The following is a 17,232-nucleotide window of genomic DNA, read 5'->3' on the forward strand; positions in this document are numbered from 1 at the left end:
TGTCAATTTTAATTTAAGGAAAATGACATTCTTACCACATCAAGTTTGGAGAAGTTTTTTTTTTTTTTTTTTCTTAATTTTATTTTTAAGGAATGTTGATTTCATTCATAATGATGAAAATAGAGCATTTTGCTATAAAACAACAACATCACTAATGAGGAGGAATTTCTTCCATCCAAATCTTATCAATGATATGTTTGAAGGTGGCTCTAGCTAACTCATGTGCAGCTAAATTAGCATCTCTACTAATTTGTCAAATCTCCCAGCTATGCAACAAGTCTAGCACCCCACTTATGTTTGCTACTAGTTGTCCAATTTTACTCCAATTGTGACCCATGAATCTCACAACTTTCAATGCTTGAAGAGCATTCCCTTCTAGGTAATTTTTTTTTTTAACCCTTGGTTTCAATTAATTCAGCTACATGGAAAGCTGCCAAAGCCTCTGCTGCTACCAGTTCTAACCTCCCAAATTTGGTTTGGCTACGTGCTACAAGTATATGCTCCTCATGACCCCTCACAACAATACCTATGCGTATGCTACCAGTGAGTTAATCCATTGCCGCATTTCAATTCACTTTTTGGAAACCTTATGGAGGAGCTTGCTAACTTTTTTGATCCTCTACTTTATAGTTCAAATTAATTAGATTTTATAGATTTATTGATGTTAACTTTTAATGATATAATAGTTTGTATACCATTATATGCAACAAAATAAAATTTTGACCGTAAAATTGATTATCGCTATTTTACCTATTCATCTTACTTAATTTTAAATGACATGACACCACACCATTAGATGTAACAAAATAAAATTTGAAATTTACTCAATGGCCTCGAATGTGGAGTAGATCGCTACTTTATTGCGATGATGATCATCCGAGTTTGATCATTTTGCAGTATTAGACTTCCATTGTATTAGAACTAATTCAAACTAAGTAATGTTATGCATTCCACTTTTATCTCACTTTACTGATGTGATACTGCTAATAAATCCTTAGATTAAATGCAATAGAAGTCTAACACTACAAAATGATCATCAAACTTGGATGATCATCAAAACAATACAAATAGCGATTTACTCCAACAAAATAATGTTATGCATGCACCCCACTTTTATTCCACTTTGTTGATGTGGTATTCTCAATCAGTTTTTTTTTTTTTTTTTGCTTATCAGTAATAACAATATAATTTATAGCATTTCTCATTCTTGGTATGACAATGTCTTTCGTAATTTATTAGGAAAAAAAAAAGGTCTATGGATTAAAAATAAACCAGAACATTTAGTTTCACCCACAGAGAATCTAATCTCTCTTTCTCCTCGACTATGCCCAAGTGTCAGCTGGTGTTGCGACCCTGCCGACAACAAAGTGCATGATGGAGAGCCTCCTAGCCACACCCACAAACCCAATCACTACCGCCCACTCAAGAACCACCCAAAATTCAAACTTTCAAAATCCCAAAACCAAGTTCTCCAAGAGGTGTGATACAGCCATAACTTAAACCTAACTTTGACCAAACTTCTATACCAAATTAAGTTGAGTTTAAGTTGTGCCTTTATCATTTTCCATTCTCCAGTAACCCTTGGATTTTTTTTACTTAGCTAATGCAGCATAACCTAAAGAGAAATGATAACCTTCATTCTTCTAACCATTTTTTATTTAAATGAATTCAAATTCATTATTGAATTTGTAGGTTTACATATGGGTCCTATATATTCAATGGTAGATTTGAAAAGAAAATATGTATGGAGATAGTTGAGAGATGGTTAAGAGAATGAGGCATAGCATTTCTCTAATTGTATGCGAGGAAAAATGAGAAAACTAAATTGGAGATCTAGGAGCCGCTCACGATTGGTTTAAACATCTAATATAAGCAAAATTAAGGCCCAATAAAAACACTTTTGATACTGTTGGACATTTGGGATACCCAAGTAGCAGCTAGTAAGCAAGTTATCACCAAGTTTTGCAAGCAAATGATACTTGTCCTATTTTTCTAGTACTTATTTTGTTAAATCCATAGCTAAGATAGGGAGATAAGAAATGACAATACAGCCTTCATGCCCCTCAAAATCGGTTTCAAAACAAACATATTTATTTGTCACTCTTACTTTTTTTAAATGGCTTTCATCAATTATCAACATAACAGCATGATCTTGTTCATCATCAGATTCTGCTTGAATCCAATTCTAATTAAAATTGCACTCATTGAAATTATGACATATGTCTCTTGTATCCTAAAATTGGAACCGGCCAAACCCTTAATCATCATACTTACAATAATTGAACAAGTTCAAATTTAAATATGCTATGGTAGCATTGAATATGTTATAAAGAGATTGGCTATATATATTATTGTTCAGCTTAGATTTTATAGCCTTTAATGGTGTATATAGTACCTAGGTTGTCAAATCATTTAAATTTTTTAAATGATGTAATAGTAATATCATATAAACTGCTAATAAACTTTATTTCAACCGTAAAATGATTCCTCTCAAATGGTTAAAGAAGACAACTCATATTCCTAATTTTTGTGGGGAAAGTCCAACGTTTAGTAGTAACACTTTTTCTTTATTTTGATTTGGATAAAAATTTCTTCCAAACAAGTTCGGAGAAAATTTGTGTCCTTTTGATTGCCTAAATATCACTTAAATTTTCCTTGAGAAAGAAACAATTGTTTAATGCAATAATTCATGCCTCATGAAGCGAATGTCACTAGTTCAAATCCCCTCTCTCTTGTCTGGACATGTCAAAAATAAAAAGTGCCAAAAAATAAAGGGTATTTTGAGTAATATAAGCAATTTACTTGAAACAAGATAATAATCTGTTTTCAAGTAAATAATTATGTGATTCTGCAGTTTTGTCTTTTACACGTGGCACTGATCATGAACATCATATCCTCGTATACTCCGAACCAATCAATAGCCGAGTGGAGTTCCAAAACCAAACCTAATTCTATAAAAGAACCAACACCCACCCTTATTAATTTCTCCCTCATTTTTCCTCATCAGTAGTAATCAATACTTTCAGAGTGTGTTTGAATCAATGGCTTCTCTGAAAACTATTATTCCAATTTGGACCCTCTTTGTCTTTTTGCTTGCCTTCTCTGAAGGCAGAGAGTTTCTGGTTGGAGGCAAGCAAAATTCATGGACTAGTCCGACTTCTTCAGATTCTCTCATTCTGTGGGCTGAGATAAACCGATTCATTGTTGGCGATTTTCTCAGTAATATCTCATCTCACTCCTCTCTCTTTAACTATCACTTTTTCATAATTTTAACTCCATGTGGGTTTTGATTTACTTGCACTTTCATGAACAACCATTTATCAACTGAGTTTTATTCCTTTGTTTCCAAGTTTTTCTTTTCCTGCACTGGGAATTATTGAGAATATGAAAATCCAGTTCATGCATGAAAATGTATTCTTTTGCAGCAAACAAATTGAAAAGAAAAAAAAGAAATGGGTTTTCATTTTCTAATGCACTTCATCCCGGTCAATTTTTTTTTTTTGTAAGTAATACTATTTAGTAGATTTATATATAACAAGTAAAAATAGTCCTTTAGATCCGTAATAACTTGTAAAATGAAAAATTAATAGTGGATTTGTACTGTTACGTCATCCTAATCGAACGATAATAGCTTGCAGGTTATTAAATAACTTTTTTTTTTTTTTCTTTTCATAACGTTTATCTTGATGTCCAACTTTTTCTCCATCCTAACAACAATTTTCCTCATTTTGTGGACTTGTCAGTCTTTGAATACAATCCCAACACAGATTCAGTACTGCAAGTGACAATGGAGGAGTACGAGAGCTGCAACAAATCTAATCCAATCAAAGAATACAAGGATCCTAAAGCAAAGGTTGAGCTGGACAGGTCAGGACCCTTCTATTTCATCAGTAAAGCTGAGGGGAGTTGTGAGAAGGGCCAGAAGCTGATTGTGGTCGTGTTATCAAATGGACACCATTTGCCAAAGCATTCGTCTCCACCGCCAATGCCGGAATCTGCTCCGGTAACACCGGCTCCGGAACCGGCACCGGAAGCTCCAGCACCAGCACCAGCACCAAACAGTAGTGGTGCTCTGAGGGTTGGGTTTATTGGTGTTGTTGTGGGAATATTAGTGGGTTTAGTGGAAATGTGGTTCTTTTGAGGAACAAAGAGTATATGTCAAGTTTTATTTCAACATTATTATGTTTCTGTGAATCTTGTAGAAGAGGATGTGAACTTTCCTCAGTCATGTTATGAAGCTTAGTTGCAGTATTATAATTTGTTTGGCTTGCTATGAAATGTTTCATTTTTGGTTGATGATTGAGTATTTGTTTCATTTCAATTCCCTCAAAAATTGATTTAGAATTGTCATCATGTAACATTTTTAATAAATAAAAATTAGGGCAATCAAGTAACTAAAGCAATCCTCACTCATTGATGAAAAATTTGTAATTACTTCTTTATACATATAACCATGATCTCTCTAAGAGAAAACTATTTCTAATGGAAACAAAAAATGCGATTTTAAACCAAGTCGCAGAACACAGATTGATTGGGATTGCGTTTTTTTCGATTTTGCTAAACGGCACATTTTAAAATCACACTGTTTAAAATCGCAAACTCAATCAATGATAAATTGTTAAAATGGTTACATGATAAATTTCTTATCTCAACAGACTTGTGATAATAATCTTTCTTTTAATCAATATGATCTATTATATCAACTACTTAAATCTCTTATCTCTTATCTCAACAGACTGTTATCTCCATATCTTCCTTCTCATCCTTCTTTTGAATTACAAACACTACAAAAATTATGATCATTAGCGGCGACTCCAAGTTGCCGCTAATAAGGAAAAAGTTGCCGCTATTCACAAATACCGGCGACTCGCGGCCGCTATTTGGTGGTTGGTAGTAAGTGGACGGTGAAGCTAAATACCGGCGACTTTCAAAGTTGCCGCTATTTGTATGTCATTAGCGGCGACTTAGAGTTGCCGCTAATACTTTTTTTTTTGCCGGAAAAAATGGTTCAAAATGGTTCTAAGGTTGCCGCTATTGTATATCATTAGCGGCAACCTTTATGTTGCCGCTATTTATATGTCATTAGCGGCGACATAAAGTTGCCGCTAATGATATAAGAAAATTAAAAAAATAAAAATAAAAAAAGTCAATAGCGGCAACTTGGAGTTGCCGCTATTGTTCTATCATTAGCGGCAACCCATAGTTGCCGCTATTTATCCAGTATTACCGGCGACTTATAGTTGCTGCTATTTGTAATAAGAAAATTAAAAAAAAAAATTGGAAAAGGTCAATAGCGGCAACTTGAAGTTGCCGCTATTCCTCTATCATTAGCGGCAATCTAAAGTTGCCGCTATTTGTCTGTAATTAGCGGCAACTTAGATGTTGCCGCTAATGAATTGAAAAATAGAAACTCAATAGCGGCGACCTAAGGGTCGCCGCTATTGAAAAAAAAAAAAAGAAAAAAAAAAAAGAGCACATATATATATATATATATATATATGCAAACACTACACACTTGAACCAGGAAAGAAAAAACTCCAAAATAACATTATTCAAAAGCAAAAATACAAGAAAAATACATTACTTAAAAAGGGTCATGTTCAAATAGCTATATACCTCCTCATGGAGTAGAAGAGTGCAACTTTCTATTTAATCTTAGTCAATCAGCAATCAAGATTCAATCAATTTTAAGCAACATAGAAGCATGAAAGGAGGAGGTAATAAAAGTATTTGTAACTACAATACAATCTTATCAGTTTGTAATTTGATGAAAAAAATAATTTTACAAGCCAAGTTTTATCTGTATCTTTAAAAATAATATCCATAACCTACATTACACACACCACCACTTAGAACCGACAATTAAAAGTGAAAAGGAGTAATTTATCATGATTTATTACCTAAATATTGTTCTACATTTGACAGGGGTAGGTAGACAGAAGTTTCTTTGGCAAAGGTTACATGACTTTGGCTAAAGATTTGATTGCCATGGTAATACACAATCCAAAATATAAAATTACTTAAGCTTTTCAATTATATACCAAGGTAGATATTAACTGCTAAATCACAAGGCCTGTCAACTAGTTTATAATAGACCAAGAAAGAGATGGGAGTAGACGGTGAGGGGTTAGTCACGTAACTGATGTTCAGATGATATCAAGCATATAATTTGAAGAAAACATGCAGGTAACAACTTGAATGTACAAATTCATTTAGCAGCCTTTTGAAAATCCCAAAAACATAGTCAGCTGAACATGCACTGACCAACTTTTGATTCTCTTAGTTTGGTAAAGGCAAGCATGCTGTTTGAAAGTTAATAATTTTGGCAAAATTGCATTGCGCTAAAAACAAATCTTAACTGAGCTCAAAGCATATAGCGCAATGAATGAGAGTGGCAACATTTGGTCCCCCACCAGAAATCTCCTAACAGACCCTTTATCAGGCCAATTCTTAGTCTAGAAAACTCTCAAATCAGTATCTCCGTCAATATTTGCATTCCCTACAACCATCCATTTTTAATAAATGCAACCCTCAAGTATGCATCTCATGATATAATTGCATGAAAAGGAAAAGAATGGGAAGTGTTCCACCTCCGGTTTAAGATCTCGATGCACCACACCCTGAAGATGACAAAATGCTACCACATTCAGTATCTGTACCATGACAGCCTTTGCCTCATCTTCTGAGTATTTTCCACCCCTACAAAAGTAATAGAATAACTAGTTGACGACTACAGTGATGCACATCTGAAAGCCCAAGAGAAAAAACCTACAAAAATAAAGAAATAAAATAAATGACTACCTTGAAAGTATTCTGTCTAGAAGCTCCCCTCCTTCACATAACCTGAAATATTCACAATAAGAATTAAATTCCATAAGGTCGAAGGTCTAGTACAATGCAGTGAGCAATCATTCCAGGGACTTCTATGTTATAAAATCATATTTAGTCAGCCACAATTACAGATTCCATATGCTTGTATTTAAGAGAGGCACAAGAATATTGGTAAATAAATAAATAAATTGTTATTAAGCCCTCATGAACCATCCATAGAAACATAAATTCATCATTCATGTCAACCAGTTATTATTTATATGAGCTGCAGTAAAACATTTGATGTCAAAAAGCAGAGTTTGTTCCAAGCTTACTCCATTACTATGTAGACATTATCGTGGTCTTCAAATGCATCATAGAATTGTACTAGATTGTTATGTCCTGTCAAGGCTCGCAATATTTTCACCTCCCTTCGCACATCTTCAATCGCAATTGCTGATGTCATCTGGCAACAAGGATTAGAACAGCATGAAAAAATAACAATGAACAACCCATAAATGAGCACTATAAAATTTTGTTAAATATTTCAAATATCCAGTTATCCACCAACTCCCAAAAGTTTACTAAACTGTAAAAAAAAAGACCATATGAATAAAATTTTGGAAGCTAACCAAGATGTAAAGAACCAAAGCAGCCCAAAAGGTTATAAGAAGCCCTTTACTTATCCACTAAAGAAAAGGTCATTAGAAATTCTAAAAGACATGATTTATTACCTAAATCTTTCTTAGCTTGTTCTGTTTTCCCTGTTCTTGCAATTTCATATATCACTCATGAGCTTTCTGTTTCTCTATCTCCTCTCTACATGATACACAAAAGTTGATAATAAATACAATTGCTTTACATGCAAATCTGTTCAAAGTATAAAGAAGTATGTACTCCACAGAAGATTTGTGTCATAGGACTGAAAAAGAATCAAAGAAAACCACAAAGATATATTTAAAATAAAAAATAAAAAATATGGACTCCCACTTCGAAATAGAACATAAATATGTCCTCTTGAAGAACAAAAGTGACCATTAACAAACCTTTCACGCCTAGAAAGTTCAGTTGTTTTCCCCAACTGCACAGGAAGAATACTGACAGCAACTTCTCTTCACCTAACATACCATCCATTTTTTTTTCAAAAAGGTTTTAAGAGTATACATGAATATAAGAGATATTTCACTTATTAGAGATTTGATAATTAATACAAAATCCTAACGATAAGAACAACATTAAATTGCAATTTCAAAACCTTTGTACAGTTTGGAAGAAAGTGAAGTTCAAAAAAAAAAAAAAAAATTGAAGAGCAAAGCATATATACAAGCGACTTGATGACAGTTGCTGCTAGCTGTAAGCAATAAAAAAAAGACACCTGGAGATCTGTACAGTTAAGAAGATGACTTGTCCTATAATTGAGTTACATGTAGCTGTCCTCAGCAGAACAACAGCTCTACATACATCGCAACTGTGTGACAAAGTCAAAAAGCCTACAAATTATGAATGTGTAAAGATATATATATATGTACACACACGAAAACTGGTTATAATTGCTAATGAGAGATCTGAATTGAAAATTGCTAAGCCTATTGATAGCATCAAAACTTGAGTAGCACATCCCGGCCATAGACTAGGAAAAGCTATAGGGCACATTTATTTCCTTTACACAATCATTGTATGGGATTACAATTTCAAAACAGTACCTGAGTTTTCTTATAGGTATGAATGTGATAACAGAGCCAATACATTCTATAGACCACTTCAAGGCAAGAGTCCTCTGCCAAAATGAAATTCATAAATCCTAATTAACTTGATGCTGCATGTTGTGGCATAAAGAACCATAAAGGAAACAAAGAAGCAGTAAAACTATTTTAGGGGTAGCGCATTTACTCGTATTTCTTCCATCAGAGAACATTTTCAAATCCCCACCAGCAGAAATGCTCGGCCAGCACCCTGAGTAAGATACAAGACGACCAACATAACAAGCTTTAGTGAAGGAAAATCAACAGTTCATGGAGATAAAGAGTCCAAAAAATTGGATCAACCACAAGGCTAAGTTTTCAGAAAGGTAAAAAAAGGATATGATTAACTATTCAAACAAATTGTAGTTTAATATACAAATTACAGATTTCCATCTCAAATCGACAGGGTAATTGGCCCTTCCCTAACGAAAGGCAATTGAATCAATAACATATTTTGCCTCTTAATTTAACTGTTGTATAATGGCATTTAAATGACTAATAAAGCTTGAGCAATTGGCATGCCATGCTAAGATTAGATAACTGCATTGGGACAGCCACTTCTACGAGGAACTTCGTATAATATAATCTATGCATGTCATATTAATCAAATAAAAATTTCAAGTGTTTGGGCAACCATCTAACAATGGTTAATGGAAATCTTTTCACATACATTTTGAGATAAAAACTTGCTCATATACAACAACCCAATTGAAACAGAAGAATTTCTTTAAATTTATAGGTCTTTGTTGGAAATCAAAATGCTGTTAAATACTATGGCATACACAAATAATCATTCTTTCATAACATTAAATTTGTTAGAATTCTAACCATTATTTTTAACAAAATGATTCAGATTTTACCACCTCAACAGTCAGAGTTCTAAACGATCCTCAAATTTTTCTGTACATAATGGCTAAGATTCTAAGAACTAGAGAAAACGTAGAGGATCCTGATCCATCAATAACATAAAATAAACAAAAATGACCAGATAATAGTAACTAGTAAATAAGAAAATTTATCCTTACTGGAAGAAATGGCTGGATTGCAGAGAGTCCCATCCTCCCTTTTCAGCAATACCCTCACTCTCCCTCTTTGCATGAAGTCGCGCGGATAAGCCTTATCTAGCTGCCACCAACACCCTCGAACATTTTCAAGACCCATAAAAAATTACAAAAAACTAAAACTAAAACAAAAACCAAAAGCATCAACCCGTAGATCCATCAGCAACACTCTCAAATACTTTCGAGACCCATTAACAACATTCAAAAAAATTTGAAAAAGAAAAAACAAGAAGCACCAATCCTTAGAAAAGCGCAAAATGAAATGAACAAAAACAAAAAGCACGAACCTCAATAGCATTAGGGAGCTTGAGATGAGCGCAGCAGTCGGCGATCTCGGTGAACGTGGGATTTTCGCATGCGTTGGCGAGGCTTATCCGCCTCCCTTCCGCCACCGTTTTCTTCGAGTTTATGTAAATTGGGTAGAACACTATCCACCTCTTTATATTCTCTATTTCTCCTCCATCCATGTCTCTGATTCAAAAACCCTAACCAAAACAGGCATAAAATTCACAGATCAAGATACAAAACTATACAAATATAGTATATAAGACTCGTGATTCAGGCAAATCCAATCTTCCGTGTGTAAGGCGGAAGCCCCCAAAAATGGGTGATCAAAAATCGAATCACTATGCGTATCTTGGTGGCCATTACTTTTTGGCTGACTCCTCACCCAGTTCTATTGATCAGAAGTATCCAGCAGCGCCGCGCCGGTGTAGAATTATATTATAGGGGCCGATTAAGGCTCTCCTTATCCCCTTCCCTTTTCTTCCCCCCTGACCGTGCGTGTGGGACTTTGGGGTTAGGGATTTGGATCAAACAAATATGGTCTGAACTTTTCGGAAAACATCAAAAATGATCTGAAAATTTCAGAATATTAGCGCCAATTTCAGATATCCCGCCACTGGATGGCGCTTATTTTTCGCACTCAATAGGGGCGACCTTAGTCGCCCCTAATGAGCCTCAAAAATTTTTTTTTAACAATAGGGGCGACTAATGAGCCTCAAAATTTTTTTTTTTAAAAAAAAAATTATACTTATAATTTATAATTTTTATTTATTTTATTTATTTTTGTTTTTCTTTATTTTCTCCTGTAATATGTTTTTATTGTTATAATATTAACTAATAATTTCCGTTTAATAAAGATCATTAAGTTGATATTTATCTTATAATTAATTATAAGATCAATACAAAATCCAAAGATAATATAAGATCAATATAACTAATACACTAAGATAATATAAAAAGCTTATAGTTTAATTGAATGTTCGATTGAACCTTCAATTGTATTCAGTTTGATCGATCAATTGATCTTATCACTATCAATCTAACTAATTCATTAGGATCAATCAGATGTTTGATCGATCAATTGATTCCATTACGATCAATCGAACTAATTCACTATGATCGATCGGATTTTTGATCGAATGTTTGATCCTATCACGATTAATCGAACTAATTCACTATGATAGATCAGATGTTTGATCGATCAATTGATCCTATCACAATAAATCGAACTAATTCACTACGATCGATCGGATGTTCGATCAAACATTTGATCTTATCACGATCAATCGAACTAATTCATTAGGATCGATCGGATGTTTGATCGATCATTTAAACATATCACGATCAATCAAACTAATTCATTTAGATCGATTGGATGTTTGATCGAACATTTGATATTATCATGATCAATCGAACTAATTCATTAGGATCAATCGGATGTTCAATCAATCATTTGTTCTTATCATGATCAATCGAACTAATTCATTAGGATCAATCGGATGTTCGATCAATCATTTGTTCTTATCACGATCAATCGAACTAATTCACCTTGATCGATCGATCATTTGATCCTATCACGATCAATTGAATTAATTCACCAAGATCGGTCGATTGTTCGATCAAACATTTAAATAAGAATAAGAAATAGAAAACTTCAATAATAATTAATACGAGAATTTGTTCTCTTTAAAAGGAAAAAATAAATATTGATTTTTTTATAAAAAATAAGAATAGAAAATAGAAAAAAATTCACCAATAATTAATATAAAAGAAATAATGACATATTATTGGAGGTGAATTTTTGGTAAATAATCTTTTCTATTATATATGTAAGGTCAATAGCATTGCCCCAATATTTATAATTTAATTAATTAATTAATTTTTTTATTTTTTTTTTTTTCGGTGGTAAATAGCGGCAAATACTAAGGTTGCCACTATTGAGGGATCACTAGCGGCAACTTTTTAAAGTTGCCGCTATTAGGCACCAAATAGTGGCAATTTTATGTCGCCGCTAATAGGCCAAGTATTTTTTTTATTTGTTTTTTGTCTGGACGAATAGCGGCAACTACCAAAGTTGCCGCTATTGATCTCCAATAGCGGCAACTTTTAAAGTTGCCGCTATTAGGCCCTTAATAGCGGCCAGTTAATGTTGCCGCTACTAGGCCAAGTATTTTTTTTATTTGTTTTTTGTCTGGACGATTAGCAGCAACTACCAAAGTTGCCGCTATTGATCCTCCAATAGCGGCAACTTTTAGAGTTGCCGCTATTAGGCACTTAATAGCGGCAACATTATGTTGCCACTACTAGGCCAAGTATTTTTTTATTTGTTTTTTGTCTGGACGATTAGCGGCAACTACTAAAGTTGCCGCTATTGATCCTCCAATAGCTGCAACTTTTAAAGTTACCGCTATTAGGCCCTTAATAGCGGCAACAATATGTTGCCGCTACTAGGCTAAGTATTTTTTTATTTGTTTTTTGTCTGGACGATTAGCGGCAACTACAAAGTTGCCGCTATTAAGTGCCTAATAGCGGCAACTTTTAAAGTGGCCGCTATTAGGACCTCCAATAGCGGCAACTTTATGTCGCCGCTAATAGGCCAAGTATTTTTTTATTTGTTTTTTGTCTGGACGATTAGCGGCAACTACCAAAGTTGCCGCTATTGATCCTCCAATAGCGGCAACTTTTGAAGTTGCCGCTGTTGCGCTCATAATAGCGGCAATGGATTGTTGCCACTAATTGTGTTTAAATAGCGGCAACTCAAGTTGCCGCTATTGAGTGCCTAACAGCGGCAACTTGGTAATGTTGCCGCTAATGGGTAGTAAATAGCGGCAACACAGGTCGCCGCTATTAGTATTGCTGCTAAATATCAACTATTTTGGTATTTAGCGTCCGCTATTAGCGGCAACAATAAAGTTGCCGCTAATGGCCTCTCATTAGCGGCGACTTTTAAAAGTCGCCGCTAATGACCCCTCATTAGCGGCAACTTTGGGGTCGCCGCTAATAATTTGGTTGCTAATGACCAAATTTCTTGTAGTGAAATATTTTCTTATATGGAGGCTTGGAGTGTGGTGTCTCAATACTCTCCAAAAATCTGGGTGTTTTCGATGATGAGTAGAAGAAAAACTTGTTGTTTCCGAGTTTATTATTTTTGGCATTTCACACTGATGTGTCATCCTCTCATTGGAGAGCATAAAAAACTTGGCTGTACCAATTAAGTCATTATAGGAATTATTCTCAAATTAGGAAGGCTTGGTGGTTTCTTCAACAGGCATAATTAGTTTGTGAAAGAAAGTAAACAAAATTAAGATGCCCCCATCAAAACAAAATTAGGCTTGGTTCCTATCATAAAAGAGTTTTTTTTTTTTTTTTTTGAAAAAGCATACATATAATTTAAATTGCAAGCTTATACTTAAATCTATGAAATTACAAGATATATGCATGTTTGAATTTATTATATATGCAACCTTTGCCCTTCGGTCTATAATATTTTATTTGTATGTTGCCATTCTTATGACATGTACGTGTTAGATAAACGTCATGGATTATGGATTTTTTTTTTTTTGGTGTTTACAAATCAATGTAAATTTGGGATCAAATCTTTTATATTTTCAGAATATTTTTATGTGGAGTTCTAAAAATTATAGTCATTATTCTTAAATTTAGTATAGTTCAATTTTTGCCACCTCATTAACTAATTAAGTGAGATAAAACACATTAAGAAAAAAAATATAGAATCTTGGAATTGTGGTAAATATTAATTATGATATAAAAATCTAAACTATTTAATATAAAATAATCATGGCGATTTGAATGCATCATGGAGTTACCCTGAAGGAATTTAGAAGATCCTAATCTATATCAACTTGGATCACAATCATATATAGCGTGTTAACTGTCCAAGAAATTGTATATCGATCGATGCGTATGACTTAATTGGTAAAAAAAAAAAAAAAATGGTAAGTATTGGCGTCACGTCAATTTGTAAAACTTGGTAAATATAATGTGAATTGCCACACAGCAATTAGTTATAATATTTTAATGATTGATGTGATAAATATCAAGTGAAGTGTTACGTTAATTTATAGTAAAAGCTGTAATATATACATACTTCTAGTAGCACTCAAAATTAATAATGAATTTGGCTTATCTTGAGTGAAAAAAAAAAAAAAAAAAAAAAAAAAAAAGGGTGAAGATTGATTCTAGTGAAAAAAAAATAATAATAATCGGAATTCTCCACCAATCTTATAACTTTCCACTTTAATTTTTGCATAGAAAATATCTGATGAAGTAAGCAGGCCAAATTCTATAATAATATTATGTACTCCGAACCAACACCATACCCATATAAAGAACCAAAACCAGACATCAACTGTCAGCATTAACTAAAGTTTTATTCTCAATATATTCGTTTCTTTGAGTATGGATCTAATGCGAATCAACTAATAATAAAATATAGGAAATGATAAATTGGCTACTTTAAGTGAGCTGTGATCTCCAATGGCTACTTTGAGAGAGTCTTGACCTCCAAAACACAGTAAACTGTATTCTAAAACAATAATTAACTCATACCTGTTTATTGATAGTTTCTCCTTTATATAGCAAAATAGTTATATATAGCAATAGAAGACCTAAATTTGACTAGGACTAAGATTCTATTTTATTTCTTTTTAATATAAGAGATATAATTGTATTTTCACACAATTTGATAGGAGTATAATTGTGTCAAAGAGCATATTGGTCTAAGGTTACAACATCACAGATATCCTTAGGAATTTCGTCAACCCATATACTATCCATGATTTGTTTAACAACAGCCTTAGCAAGACCATGAGCCGCAAAGTTTTCTTCTCTCCTAATATGGTGAATTTCCCGTAAGATGTTTTGAACTCCTTTGGCATTTGCCACAATTTTCCCATATCTGCTTCAATTTGAACCCAAGTGATTGGAAAGCATTAACCACTTCTAAGATTATACTTTGTAAACTCAAGTCTTGACTAAACTCTGCAACACAAAGCACTACTTGGGCTTCTGCCACCACGAGTTCCTGCACTACACAAATAGTCTAACTCTTAGCTGCATTCATCATACCCGTATAGTATCTTGCAATGATGCAAACCCCCATGCGTCTGTTTTTAGAATCGATGGCCACGTCCCAATTTACTTTGTACAACCATGCTGTAGGTGCTTATGAGTGGTGTTGTGCTGGATATAATTTGTCCACGCTTGCTCACATAAGGAGTTTGTGTCAAAAAAAAAAAAAACATGGGATCTTTAAAAATAATTATAAAAATGTGAACCAGAATGAATATTTAATTACTAATAGCAAATATTTGTTATTTGCTGATACTATAACAAGAGAGTTGGAATTTTAAATAAAAAAGAAATAAAAAAAATCATACAATCATAGTTCTGCCCTTTCAAAATGTAGATAGGAATTGGTTGTTAAGTGAATCGTGATGCAAAGCTACGAAGAAGAAGACTTTTTTTTTTTCTTTCTTTCTTTTAATTTGATATTGTTATGGTGTTGGATGGGCAATTGTGATTGGCAGATGCGAAGGGTCCAGTAATATTATTACTCATATTGCAGCTAACGAGCTATGGAGTATCACTTTTGCCTTGTGATTTTATTGGATAACCAAAGGTATCATTTTGTAATTTTTGCTAGCTATTATAATTTATAATCGTAAGTACTTAATGCTATATTTACTCTTTTGTCATTGCAAAAAGATTAGCGAAAATATAGGATTATCATATTATATATTCTATGATTAATTAACTATTAGTAGCATGCAAGGGTTGCTTTTGAAAATTGAGGAGCCTTTATAGCTAATGCCTTTATATAAAGTACCAAAATCAGGCATCAACTCTCAGCAATAACTGGAGTTTTCTTCTCAATATATATTCATCTCTGTGATTGAATCAATGGCTTCCGTGAGAACCGCCATCCCATTTTGGATTCTCAGCTTGCTTCTTCTGCTGTTTATTTCCATGGCAGCCAGAGAGTTCACGGTTGGAGGCAACAAATGTTCATGGGCAGTTCCAATATCGCCTGCAGGGTCCCTCCAAAAGTGGCCTCACAGCCGCCGATTCTTTGTCGGCGATTTTCTCAGTAATCATATATATCCCTACTACGTACCTTTTCTCATATGACTCTTATTTTTCATATACATTTTACAACTCTGTTTTTCAAATAAATTTATCATGGGTTTCTTATAATTCATCCTTAAAAACCAGATGGTAAGGAAAAAGTGTACAAAAATTTATATACACATGCATGATTACATCTCGACTCAAACCCATATTACAATTTTTATCTTGCATTTCTTTGTAGCTATATTATATGCGTAATCTATATAACATGTTAGAATATCCTGACCTACGATTTTAGTATTTATAATATTATTTATCCTAAAAACTTTGTAAATTTAATAATTTAATTAACATTTTTAATATTCCCTTCAACAATCGAAGGACACCACATAAAATATTAAAGAATTATGACTCTACTCTCTAATATCATTTTGAAAAGTGAAAACATTACTTGTTCGAAAACAATAAGCTAAGAAATTGTAAATTTAAGCATCGAAGTAATTTCTAACATTATTTTTTATCACATCCAATACTAATAATTAATATATATTATTGTTTCTTTTTTTCTTGTGTACTTAATTATTAGTCTTTGAGTATGATCCCAAGGTTCACTCGGTTCTGCGAGTGACAAAGGAAGACTATGAGAGTTGCAATGGAAGAAATCCAATTCAAAAATACGACGATGGCAGGCCTAAGATTGAGTTGAACCAAAAAGGAATATTCTATTTCATCGGTGGTGCCGAGGGGTTCTGTGAGAATGGCCAGAAGCTAGCTGTGGTCGCCAGCTCTCAGAGCTTCAGGCGGTTAGGAGCTTGGAGTTGGTTTGGAAAAATCATAACCGAAATCCCATAAGCATTGTGGCTCCGGCACTGCCCCAACGTCCTCCCCAGTAGATGCTCCGACAACCAATTGTGCACCTCACATGGATTGGAGTAATGCTATAAGTCTTTTCAAAGTCTTTCTAAAGTAGATTTTTAAAACCATCAATAGATCAAAATTTAAAAATAATCGCCTCAAATTCAAAGGTGATTTTAAAAGTTACATCACATTTTGAAAGACCCTAAAAAGATTCTAGGAGGACTTATAACATTACTCCATGACAGACGGTTCTATTAAATATATGGTTAAGATCCAAAGACAAATGTGAGCTTTGGAAAATAAAGGCTAATTACATGTTATATGGATTAGCTTCTTATATCATGTAAAATATATATGGATTATATATTTTCAGTTTGCTTTATTTT

At 33.5% G+C, this 17,232-nt stretch overlaps 3 protein-coding genes and 1 long non-coding RNA gene across 4 annotated transcripts; 2 read left to right on the forward strand and 2 right to left on the reverse strand.

The window, feature by feature from the left end:
- Positions 1-3,041: 3,041 nt before the first annotated feature.
- On the forward strand, positions 3,042-4,141 carry LOC132185540 (early nodulin-like protein 14). The gene is made up of 2 exons (XM_059599304.1): positions 3,042-3,219; positions 3,744-4,141. Exons 1-2 carry the CDS (start codon positions 3,042-3,044, stop codon positions 4,139-4,141), a joined length of 576 nt encoding a protein of 191 aa, XP_059455287.1.
- Positions 4,142-6,639: 2,498 nt separating this feature from the next.
- On the reverse strand, positions 6,640-7,272 carry LOC132183650 (uncharacterized). The gene is made up of 3 exons (XR_009440500.1): positions 7,146-7,272; positions 6,802-6,843; positions 6,640-6,699 (listed from the first exon to the last, which is right to left on the reverse strand). It is a non-coding gene; the product is annotated as an uncharacterized LOC132183650 (long non-coding RNA).
- Positions 7,273-8,722: 1,450 nt separating this feature from the next.
- Positions 8,723-10,519, reverse strand: LOC132185541 (signal recognition particle 19 kDa protein-like; the record flags this gene model as incomplete). Its single annotated transcript, XM_059599305.1, has 4 exons — positions 10,284-10,519; positions 9,901-10,098; positions 9,578-9,677; positions 8,723-8,763 (listed from the first exon to the last, which is right to left on the reverse strand). Coding segments are annotated over exons 2-4 (321 nt in total), but the record flags the coding sequence as incomplete, so codon positions are not given.
- A 5,301-nt stretch (positions 10,520-15,820) lies between these two features.
- On the forward strand, positions 15,821-16,840 carry LOC132185542 (early nodulin-like protein 12). The gene is made up of 2 exons (XM_059599306.1): positions 15,821-16,007; positions 16,575-16,840. The coding sequence occupies exons 1-2, from the start codon at positions 15,821-15,823 to the stop codon at positions 16,838-16,840; spliced, it is 453 nt and encodes a 150-aa protein (XP_059455289.1).
- The last annotated feature ends 392 nt before the right edge of the window (positions 16,841-17,232 follow it).

Source organism: Corylus avellana, chromosome ca6, assembly GCF_901000735.1.
Source record: "Corylus avellana chromosome ca6, CavTom2PMs-1.0".
NCBI lineage: Eukaryota > Viridiplantae > Streptophyta > Magnoliopsida > Fagales > Betulaceae > Corylus > Corylus avellana.